We start from the raw sequence: 11,420 nt of genomic DNA on the forward strand, positions 1-11,420 counted from the left end.
ACCGGCCTGGCCCGCCAGGGGCTTTCCCTACACAAGCGGCGACCCCTTTTTGAGAAACCCTGCTCAAGATGTTATGGCATGATATCTAATACAGGAACTACTGCACTCATATTTTTAATGTAGTTATTTACATGTTTGATTCACTTTAAAGCCCACACATTCCCATGGGAGATGGTGGTAACGCTCTTCGTTTGCAAGATTTGTAAGATGAAAGACCATCTTTTCTATGAAAAGAAATCAGTAGTGAGCCCCTGATTTAAACTGTTGTCTAAATGTAGGGAGTTTGATCCCTTCCCTCTGAAGTGAAAACTGGATTGTGAAGTTAATGCAGTATTTTCTCATCTTCTGATATTCAGATCACTATGGCAACTGGAAGAAATGTGATGAGAGCTGTCAGAGTTTCTGAATTTGGTGGACCTGAAGTGCTTAAGCTCCTGTCAGATGTCTTATTGCCGAATCCGAAAGAAAATCAGGTGGAAATGATAGCTGTAAACTAAGATAATTGCACTGAATGGTAATGACTTGAGTATGAATTGAGTGAGTGTCCAAAGCAGAACCATCTTAATTCTGAATATGAGTAGGTTGAGCAGCATATACATAAATAAAGCCACAGGCATCAGATTTAACTAATTAGTTTTGTTATTCTAACACAGTCTACATATTGAATACAAAAGACTTTCCAAAATTGTTTCACATCCATACTAAGGGCTCTTTAATAGTCAAGTCAATTGCTTTAATAATACTAAGCTGTTGATGCAAAATTATGGTGATTGTAATGATATGTAACAAATAACATTTTCTCTTCAGGTCTTAATCAAAGTCCATGCATGTGGTGTAAACCCAGTGGAGACGTATATTCGTTCTGGTGCTCATGCTAGAAAACCAGCTTTACCTTACACTCCTGGCACAGATGTTGCTGGAGTAATTGAAGCTGTTGGGGACCATGTAACTGTATTCAAGGTATTATATTCTGTTCCTTTTTTAATTGATTGCTTATGCTTTCCCTACATTATTGTTGCAGTACTTACTGCTACCTCTATAATTTATGGCCTGTCAGAATTTCCTCTGGGTTTTGAGGACCTCTAATTGGCCATGAAATGCATGCATCCGGGTCAAATTAATGGGCCTATTCCTACAAGTGGCTCTCAGGGCTGTCCCTTACACCCATACAGAGCCCCATAGAGATCTGTGGAGTTCAGCGCCGGTGCAGGAGCCTGACTGCATGGTGCTGCTTGCAGGATTGGGGTTTTGTTTACGCAGTCTTGATCCAGAAACGTTTTTGAAGCATTGTAGGTGTATTATAAATGTCAAGATTGCTGTAATTATTGTCATCATCGTCCTGGACTGACAGGAAGGACCCTGAGATTATTTTGCTGATATTTTTAATATTCAGACTTAAAACGAAGGGGAAAAAAATGAAAGGTGTATCTACTGATAACAATGTTTAAATACTCAGCTGCTGTCTCATGGTTATATTTCACCTGCTGCCCTTTGGTTAAACCATATCTTGGTGAGGGGGAAAAAGTGGGCTGTTAAAAGATAAATGTGTGTGGGGTTTTTTAATTGGCCTTCTCTTTTATTTCCTTACAGGTGAGTAAGATTCTTGACCAAAGACTAACAGTAGAATATGTATTGTTTAAAAACTGTATTGGGGTAGAGAGTTGGGATTCTCCTATTCTGAAGTCATATATGACAGTTATTGAGGAGACAAGAGCCGTGCTGGCCTGGAGATGGAAAATAAGGCAGAGGTGTTAACTTCAAAAATAAACAAAACACTTTTTGTTTCAACAGATTGACAGCTCCATTTTCTTTGCTTTTAGTTTTTCATGTAAATTTTGGCATTTTCTGCTTAAACTGAAGGGAAAGAAGATGAGAGCAATAGTTGCAGACAAACAGCTTGAAAGGGCTGAATAGAGGAGCCAATCAGAATAGAGAGATTTGCATATTGATGGTACGTAAGAAATAGCCACATAGCAATTATGCAGATCTTGGCACTCTGGCTAATAGGTGTCAGCAAATCAAAGCGCAGGGATTTACATGCTATGCAGGTACTAAGATAATCATACGATGATTTTGAAAGTCAGACACCCACAAGTGATCAGAATGTACGGAACTGAGGAAAAATTGTACAAAACATGAAATTACCGTGTTCTAAGAACTGGGATGTGCTATATGCAGCTCACAACCAGTACCAAAGTAGTTGATACTCGGTAGCTGGCAGGGCTGGAAATCAGTGTTAAAACACCCTGTGTGTTGGGATGTGTATTATTCCCTGTTTCTCACACAGCCCACTTGGTGATTTGTGTGGAGGTTGTGATTTTATCCTGTTGAAGGACTCCCAACGATAACTATTACCAATAACTATTCCTGTTAAGAATGTATACTTCTCAGGCTTCAAAAACTGCTTAAGTGCTTTTCATAAGCTTGTAAAATGTTTCTGACATTTTCCTTGTGGAGTCCAGCTGGATGAATTCAGGTTCATTAAGGATCACCTTAATCATGCAGTAGCTTTGTGTGTGATGATATAGAACCTAGGATGTAATCTGCACACATACCTTTTGAAATCTGGATATACAAAATTGTGTTGCAGAGATTTCACTTCCTTGATTTTTATAAAATCCTTTCGGGAAGATAATTATATATAAAACTTTTAGAGAAGTGTTACGTAACAAACTTTGACTAAAGTACTTGGAACTTGTGTCTAAATCTTTTTTTATTTTTTCCTGCCAGAAAGGTGACAGGGTTTTTACTAATGGTACCATCTCTGGTGGCTATGCAGATTATACAGTTGCTGCAGCTGACACAGTCTTCCCCTTGTCAGATAAATTAGACTTCAAGCAAGGTGCTGCCATTGGAATCCCATATTTCACTGCTTACCGTGCACTCTTCCAAAAGTAAGATGCCATGCTCTGTTTGTATCTTCTGCTTTTGAAGACTTAAAATACAAACTATAGAGTAGACACGCCATCCATAATAGCCAGTTACATGGCTTACCTTTTCAGGGCACACTGCAAGGCCTATTTTATCTCTCTCTTTCATAAAGAGATGGGAGACTTCTTAGGTAGGGTAGTGATGGGAGGAGGACTTTGGTGGGGATTCTGTTGGAGGGTTAAATTAAATGTGTTGCCTACATTATTATCAGAGGGTTGTGATCTGGAGGTAATTGACCGTCTTTTGCTTTTTAAGATTGTATTTTTAAGAGTGCATCTAGGGCACCCAGAACTGGGATGGGCACTCTATATAATAAAAAAGTGTATACACTGAAAGAAATGAGTTAATTGTTTTCCTCCTTCTACCCCTCTTTACCTCACCACTGTCCTTAAGAAGGACTAGATAGGACTTGTTTCAGTCATAATTTCTGCTTCTTGATTGAACCGAGGGGTTGCAGTTGCGTAACCTATCTTTCCATCACCTCTGTCTTCAGGAGCTGTTGGCAGAACTCCTACTAGCTCATCTATCTAAGTATTTAACCCTGCCAATCACCATGGTATTGATTCATAAATCTGTACTATAGTGATAGACAAGAGTGCCTTGTCAGCTAGGGGATAAGAGATCAGGACTGGGAATCCAGTCTAGATAAATGCGTAGAACAAAGCATTGGGCAATCTAGTTTATCCTTTGAAAAAGTATGGGTAGATTATTTTAAAACCTGGAAGACTGAAGTTGAAGAAAATGTTGTTTTGAATATTAGGCTAGTGTTAATACACACCTATACCAACCATGAAACTGGTACTCCCATTGTTGTAGCTTATATCTATATTTACATTCAGGAATGAGAGTTTTTAGAATTATTAAGATATAAGAACCGATTCTCTTCTCTAATCCCAGAATGAATCAGGACTAACTCAGTGTAAAACTAAAGAGAGGAAAATTAGGCGCATTGAATGTGATCTAAAAAGATTTATATTTAATTCATATAACCCAACTACATCTTATGGCTAGACAATGCATAGAATCTGCTCAAGTTATAATGTATTAAATAGTTCAATGTCTGTCATTTTGTTTTCTAGAGGGCATGCTAAACCAGGGGAAACTGTGCTAGTCCATGGGGCAAGTGGAGGAGTAAGTATTTTGAAAAGACTTAAGTTAGCAAGTATTTTGTGTATCTATTTTTGTGATTGGTTCTAAGGCAAATGGTTCTCTGTCATGAAGGCTCTTTACACTTAAAGTTAAATCCTATCATCCAAAATATAGCAGCCTGAAACTGCACAAATTACCACATATGGCCCCAAATGCTGATGTCATATGAACTTAATTAGATCATATGTAGGGCATCCCATGGTGTAATCACAAAGTGGAGAACGGTCAGAAGCTGGGTCAGGAGCCATACAGCTAGTCTGCCTCAGAGAAAAGTTAAAGGAAAAGTTGTGTTTTGAAAAATTAGGCAAACTATCCTTAGTTGTGCAAGAAATGCTCACTGGCTGGATGGGGACTTTCTGTGCTGTTTCTCACCCATTAACTATAACCTAGCTAGAAAATGGGAGATGTTGGAGGAGATAATATCATACCTGAATGGACTTTAAGTTTTCCCAACTAGCTTCTGTGTTTACAAAAGGCTAACCTTTGGCTCTGCTGAATAAACAAGAAGGCTGAGGTAGAGTAAGAGGGAATAGTTAAACTTTAAGTGGCCTCTATTTCCCCTTTCCAGTGGCTGGAAAAACTGTTGCGAGCTGGCCAAGTTTTGTTGAGTTACTCGGTTGGCTGCAAAAGGCTGATTATGAAAGTCTCACACGAGAGAAAACTCAGATCTCTTGTAATATACTAGACTAGAAGGACGTTCAGCAATATGTTTTTTCTTTATTTTCATAAATTGAGTTTTGATTTTCTGTTTCCACTTCTTTTATATGCTTCTGGGAACACACACATGTTTTTGCTTTACAATGACATGGTCCACAAATAAGATTATCCTCTATAGATTTGCAGACTGTTGCAAATGTTTTTGTAAGTGCAGTGAGAAGAGAGTAGGCAAAGAGACACATACTATAGTGATAAGCGTGGATGTGTGTGGTACGTCTTTCATTGACATACGCTTCTACAATGATCCTTAAATCTTGCATTCTTTTCAGGTTGTTCATTGAACAACTTTTGGATGTTGAGATAATCTAGTCATGCCGTGTGTTAGTTTGAAATGTAAATGTCAAAGGTGACTTCGGTTTTTCAAATAGGTCAGTTGATAAGCCCCTGGCAAGAGTGATGGTCATGAGGATTTCTTATGGGGAAGGCAGTTTGTTTACTTTACATAACACTCCTGGGTGCAAGTTTCATTAGCAAAGCCATAAATGACAGCAGATGGAATTCTGTTGGTAACAGAAATGGAATGAGGCAGTTTGCTACCAGTAGAAGAGAATAACAGCACTTAAATTAGCCGAGGAAGTGTCTGTCTCCAGGGCTGGTCAGGATAAGTTGCAGAACCTGCCTTTGCAGGAGGAACCAGGTTGAGAGTAACCCCAAAAGAGAGGCAGAGTTTTGTGAATGCTTGTTCTTCGTTTCTCTTTTGCATTCTGCACACCATGTAAGCAGTCAGTGTGAGCCAGCTGAGACTGTGATGTGCCTCATGGACTTGAAGCCTGCTTGTCCTCCGGCACTAAGAAGACTTTACATCTGCTTGGCACTAATAAAACACCTCTCACCACCAACTGAAATATAAAGCAGGGATGAGAGGATGTGGTGGTAGGGAATGCAGATGTTTATTTGGCAGGATCAGTGTCTGACCAGGCTTCCAGTGGTTTTACTTGCTGCCTAAGAATGGAGGCTCATGTGCTTACTTCCCCCTCCAAAATCTGCTACCCTCTGAGGCTTCCCTGCTTGGGAGTTTTCTCTGGGGTCCTCACAATATCTGGCAACTACGCTTTGCAGGGCTTCCTTTGGCTTTCTGAAACTAGAGTGTGGTTTCTCAGGACTCAGCAGAAGGGGCAGTGAGACTAGGGAGTCTCGTCTGTTTATGGTAATGTTGGGAGTCTGGGGAATGAGATGCTAAATGGACTTATTCTGCAGTTAAGAGTCAAGGTTGTGATACATTATCTGTGGTATATGGTGATCATGTTAGTAGTGTCTGTCTGTGGGAAGAAAAGATCATATATACTGTTACATGGCTTAACTTTTCACTTCCTTGGTTTTGTGTCAGGTATATTGTGTGTGCAGCACCTTTACTAGTACACAATGTGGGGTGTGTGTGTGTGAATGTAAATCAAAATACTGTTTCAGTTATGCTAGTGATTTGTTATGCATAAAAACATATTTTAAGTTAATTTGACATGTAAAGTACTGAGTCACTGATAGGTGATATTTATATTAAGAGTGGGAAAATAAATGGTAAAGGGAAATGTAATTCATTTTTCCAGGTTGGAATAGCAGCATGCCAGATTGCCAGAGCTTATGGTTTAAAGGTTTTAGGCACAGCTGGAACTGAAGAAGGAATGAACATAGTTTTGAGAAATGGAGCCCACAAAATGTTTAATCACAGAGAAGCTGATTACGTTGATAAGATTAAGGTAATTTACTACCAGATTGAAAGTTTCATAGATCTTTCACCCTCTTTCTCCTTCCATTAAAATATTCAAAATCCATTTTGGTTTCTATCAATTATCTTCCTTTTAATTGACTAGAAAATGTACTATAGATGGCAATCCTGTGATGACAGCCAGATGAACTAGATAGATATTTTCTATTTGTAACTTTTATGAAATGAAACATTCGGTAAACAGCTCTTTATATTTTTCTTTTGAACCAAGATTAGGGTTCTGTAGGGGTCTGCCATTTGAGCAAAATCTACACAACCTTTTAATTTCTGCTCAAGGGAGAATTGTTAATTTTAAAGATATGGATACCAAGAATATTAAATCATAACTAAGACTGTGATTCTGTCACAGAGGTCATGGATTCTGTGACTTTCTGCGACCTCCGTGACTTCCCACTGCTCGGGCGCCCAGTGTCCAGCCACACCAGCTGCTGCTGGAGCGACCTGGGGCCAGCTCTCCGGCGGTCCTGCGGACCACCCGAGCAGCAGTCCTGAGGGAGGCCCCAGAGAGCAACCGAGCAGTGGTCCCAGGGATCGCCCCGAAGCCAGCCACACTGGCCTCTGCTCGGGCGGCCCAGACAGCTGACTATGGGGACCGCCGGAACAACAGCCGGTGTGGTTGGCTCCAGGGACTGCCCAAGTAGTGGTCCTGGGGGTGCCCTGGGGACTGCCCGAGCAGCGGTCCCAGGGTGGCAGTCAACCCCCAGCACTGGAGCAGGCTGCCCCCTCCCTCCCAGCAGGGGCCCCCAGACCAATGGGGCCCCAGAAGTAGAGTTTTAGTCAGGGGTATTTTTGGTAAAAGTCATGGACAGGTCATGGGCTGTGAATTTTTATTTATTGCCCGTGACCTGTCCATGACTTTTACCAAAAATACCCATGACTAAATCTTAGCTTTAATCATAACTAGGGCTGTCAATTAATTGCGTTAGCACATGCAATTAACTCAAAAAAAATTAATCGCGATTAACCGCACTGTTAAACAATAGAATACCAATTGAAATGTATTAAATATTTTTGGATGTTTTCTACATTTTCAAATATATTGATTTCAATGACAACACAGAATACAAAGTGTATAGTACTCACTTTATATTTATTTTTGATTACAAATATTTGCACTGAAATAGAAACAAAAGAAATAGTATTTTTCAATTCACCTAAGTACTGTAGTGCAATCTCTTTATCATGAAAGTTGAACTTAAAAATGTAGAATTATGTACCAAGAAAAAACTGCATTCAAAAATAAAACAATGTAAAACTTTAGAGCCTACAAGTCCACTCAATCCTCCTACTTGTTCAGCCAATCGCTCAGACAAACAAGTTTGGTTAAAATTTGCAGGAGATAATGCTGCTCGCTTCTTGTTTACAATGTCACCTGAAAGTGAGAACAGGCGTCACATGGCACTTTTGTAGTTCTGTCAGATATGCTAAACATTCGTATGCCCCTTCATTCTTCCGCTACCATTCCAGAGGACATGCTTCCATGCTGCTGATGCTCTGTTTTAAAAAAAAAAAAAAAGAAAAGTATTAATTACATTTGTGACTGAACTCCTTGGGGGAGAATTGTATGTCTCCTGTTGTTTTATCTGCATTATGCCATATATTTCACGTCATAGCAGTCTCGGATGATGACCCAGGACATGTTTGTTTTAAGAACACTTTCGTAGCAGATTTAACAAAGCGCAAAGAAGGTACCAATGTGAGATTTCTAAAAATAGCTACAACACTCAACCGAAAGGTTTAAGAATATGAAGTGCCTTCTAAAATCTGAGGGGGATGAGTTGTGGAGCATGCTTTCAGAAGACTTAAAAGAGCAGCACTCAGATACAGAAACTACAGAACCCGAACCACCGAAAAAGAAAAACCAACCTTCTGCTGGTGGCATCTGACTCAGATGATGAAAATGAACATGCGTTGGTCCGCTCTGTTTTGGATCATTATCGAGCAGAACCCATCATCAGCATGGACGCATGTCCTCTGAAATGGTGGTTAAAGCATGAAGGGACATATGAATCTTTAGCGCATCTGGCACGTAAATATCTTGCGGCGCTGGCTACAACAGTGCCATGTGAATGCCTGTTCTCACTTTCAGGTGACGTAAACCAGAAGTGGGCAGCATTATCTCCTGCAAATTATAACCAAACTTTGTTTGTCTGAGCGATTGGCTGAAGGAGGACTGAGTGGACTTGCAGGTTCTAAAATTTTACATTGTTTAATTTTTGAAAGCAGCTTTTTTTGGTACATAATTCTACATTTGTAAGTTCAACTTACATGATAAAGAGATTGTACTATAGTACTTGTATTAGCTGTGTTTCCTATTTGCTTTACTATCTCATGAAGGGAGGGAGCATTTAGAAACTCAGATCCCAGCAAGTCACAATATGATGAAGATCGACTTTCAGAATTGCATTAGATATGTCAGACTTAACATGTAGAAACCCCAGGTTACCTATAGCCTGTGAAATATACACAGACACCCAAATGTGAATTTTTCTCAGTTGGTTATCTCTCTTTATATTCTGTGTAGGAATTCAGTGATGTGCGGGGAGTTGATGTGATAATAGAAATGCTAGCTAATGTTAATCTCGCCACTGACTTACAACTACTGTCACCTGGAGGAAGGGTGATGGTAAGTATTTTCGCTGTCATTGCCTTCAAATTAAGTTTATAATTCATTGAAAAATGTTTGGATTAAGTGTCTCTCTTTTTTTTAAATTTTAAAACTTTTTTGTATCAGATCGTGGGGAGTAGAGGTCCAATTGAAATAAACCCCAGGGACACTATGATGAAAGAATCCAGCATAATAGGGGTTAGTCTATTTTGTGCAACTAAGGTAAGGCATTTTTAGTTCAAAGAATTTACTTAGAGGAGTTATTCTAATAACTTATAAACTTTTAGTTTAAGCAAATTAAATGTTTAGCAAAATAGCATAGTTGGGTTTGATTTGAGGTGTAAGGGTACAATTTTATTAGATTATATAAACTTTATTTTTCTAAATGAACACGTAGAAGAATTGATAAATCTCAGAAATGTAATAAAATGCATTTTAATTGTGAAATTTGGATTAAAACTTTGTATAAACATGTAATATACTTTAAAAGTGCACATGACTTACAGTAAATACTATCTTCACTATACAGAAGTTGATGCATGAATGTGAAACCGCGCTTCTTGCTGGTATAGAAGCTGGCTGGCTTAAACCTGTAGTTGGCCCTGAATATCCATTGGAAAAAGTTGCTAAGGCTCATGAACACCTCATTAACAGCAGTGGTGCTTTGGGAAAGATGGTACTCCTTATATGATAAGTCATGTAATAAAGTTTCTTTCCACTTATATTGTGGCTGTTCTAATTACACCCTTGCTTATATGGTTCATTTAGTATGTTTTACAAAACATAGAGTTGATCACAGATATTCTATAGTAATAGCAAGTCTAAATTAGACAGGGAGGATGCCTTAAATGAAAATGCTTTATTATGTAATGAAAAGCAGAGAGTCAGATTTAAGCTTCTAAGTACTCTTTCCCCTCCTTCCCCCCCACCCCAACCCCCCCATTTGGCTGACCTGGAAATTGCATCTTTTTCCTTTCTGCATTGGTCTTGTCACTGATATCTGTTCTGTCCTATCCAGGTTGGAATATTGTACAATGCTGTACTTATTGCTTCCCTTGAATACTACAGGGAAGCTTTAGCTAGTGCAGAATGTGGCTTTCAGCCTGTCTTTTAAAGTGGAGCGACATATATGTGTAAGTAGGGCTCTGTGTGTTCTGTAGCCACAAAATATGTTGCTATTCACCATCTGCCACAGAAGTGTGCTTTAGAATTCAAACTTTGGTTTTAAAATCATTAACTTTCTGGCCCTTATGGTTGCTAAGAGCCTCCCTGATGTGAATTGAATGTAAACAGGTGCAGCGTTGTGTTCCTGAATCTGCCTCAAACAATATCCTGAGAGGTGTAATTGCCCAAATTATCCCAATGGGAGGATGACTCTGAAGCCCAGTGTCATCATTCATTATTTTACTACTGATCTCATTTTAGCAGAAATAGCCAGATAATGTGCTGATTCCTTGCTATTGAAAGGGAGGGCAATGAGGAGTTCAATCCCCTCCCTCTTTCTTTTGAATTTAAAGTCAGTTCCCTCATAATGGGAAGGAAAGAGGACCCGCCTCCCTCCTGGGTGCCAAGAATTCAAACTGTCTTTTGCTAATCATCAGTCCCCTTCATGAATACAAAAATATGCAGCATATTGAAAATGTGACCACTCTGTAAAACAAATGAATGTTCTATGAAATGAGGACCTCTGTACTGATTGTATTACTCTTCATATCTAATACAATAGAAATCTCAATTTTTCAATTTGTTAATCTGCAGCAGAAATTTGCGTTTGCCATACCAGAATGCTATAGAAACTAGGGGATCTTGCAGCAGAATCCAGGTCTAGCTTGCCTTCATTTTGTAGTCCTATTTGAAGGTCATTTCATGAATGAATTTAATTTCTCTACCTTGTGGCCCAGGACAAGTACTAATAATCAAATATGGCTATTTTGGTTTAACTGCTAGACAGTGTTCTTGGTTGGCAATATCAATAAACAGTAAACAAACTGTTATACAAGTGTGGATTTGTTTTTGCTCGCTTACATTTTTGTTGTTTTCTGTTACCACATTCTGTATTTTATTAAACTAGTGAACAGAGCAAAGAGCGGTCCTCCCTATACTCCTATCCTGGGGCTAGTCCACTAATGAAGTTGGTAGTACCATGTTGTCCATACTCTCACTTTACATGCAAATATGAAATATTTTGGTCATTGGTTCTAAATAACAACAGATCTTGACATGGATTCAAACTGTATTATCTAGTTCTTGGTATGCCAGAAGAGTCTTACTCTAAAAATCTGCACTATTTTC

General features: G+C 39.1%; 1 protein-coding gene across 2 annotated transcripts in view; it reads left to right on the top strand.

The window, feature by feature from the left end:
- Nucleotides 1-11,122, top strand: part of LOC112107614 (quinone oxidoreductase) — a 19,503-nt gene extending 8,381 nt beyond the window's left edge. The window contains exons 2-9 of one of the 2 annotated variants that reach the window (XM_024201393.1): nt 357-473; nt 808-960; nt 2,731-2,894; nt 4,011-4,062; nt 6,342-6,491; nt 9,045-9,146; nt 9,255-9,350; nt 9,658-11,122. In XM_024201393.1, coding sequence (XP_024057161.1) covers nt 363-473; nt 808-960; nt 2,731-2,894; nt 4,011-4,062; nt 6,342-6,491; nt 9,045-9,146; nt 9,255-9,350; nt 9,658-9,819 — 990 coding nt within the window. In that variant the 5' untranslated portion in view covers nt 357-362 and the 3' untranslated portion in view covers nt 9,820-11,122. Of the gene's footprint in view, nt 1-356; nt 474-807; nt 961-1,227; nt 1,952-2,730; nt 2,895-4,010; nt 4,063-6,341; nt 6,492-9,044; nt 9,147-9,254; nt 9,351-9,657 lie in introns of those variants that run through there. The other variant, XM_026655959.2, reaches the window with a different exon arrangement.
- Nucleotides 11,123-11,420: the final 298 nt, after the last annotated feature.

The sequence above is a fragment of the Terrapene carolina genome, unplaced genomic scaffold (genome assembly GCF_002925995.2).
Source record: "Terrapene carolina triunguis isolate 2854851 unplaced genomic scaffold, T_m_triunguis-2.0 Scaffold211, whole genome shotgun sequence".
NCBI classification, from domain to species: Eukaryota; Metazoa; Chordata; order Testudines; family Emydidae; genus Terrapene; species Terrapene triunguis.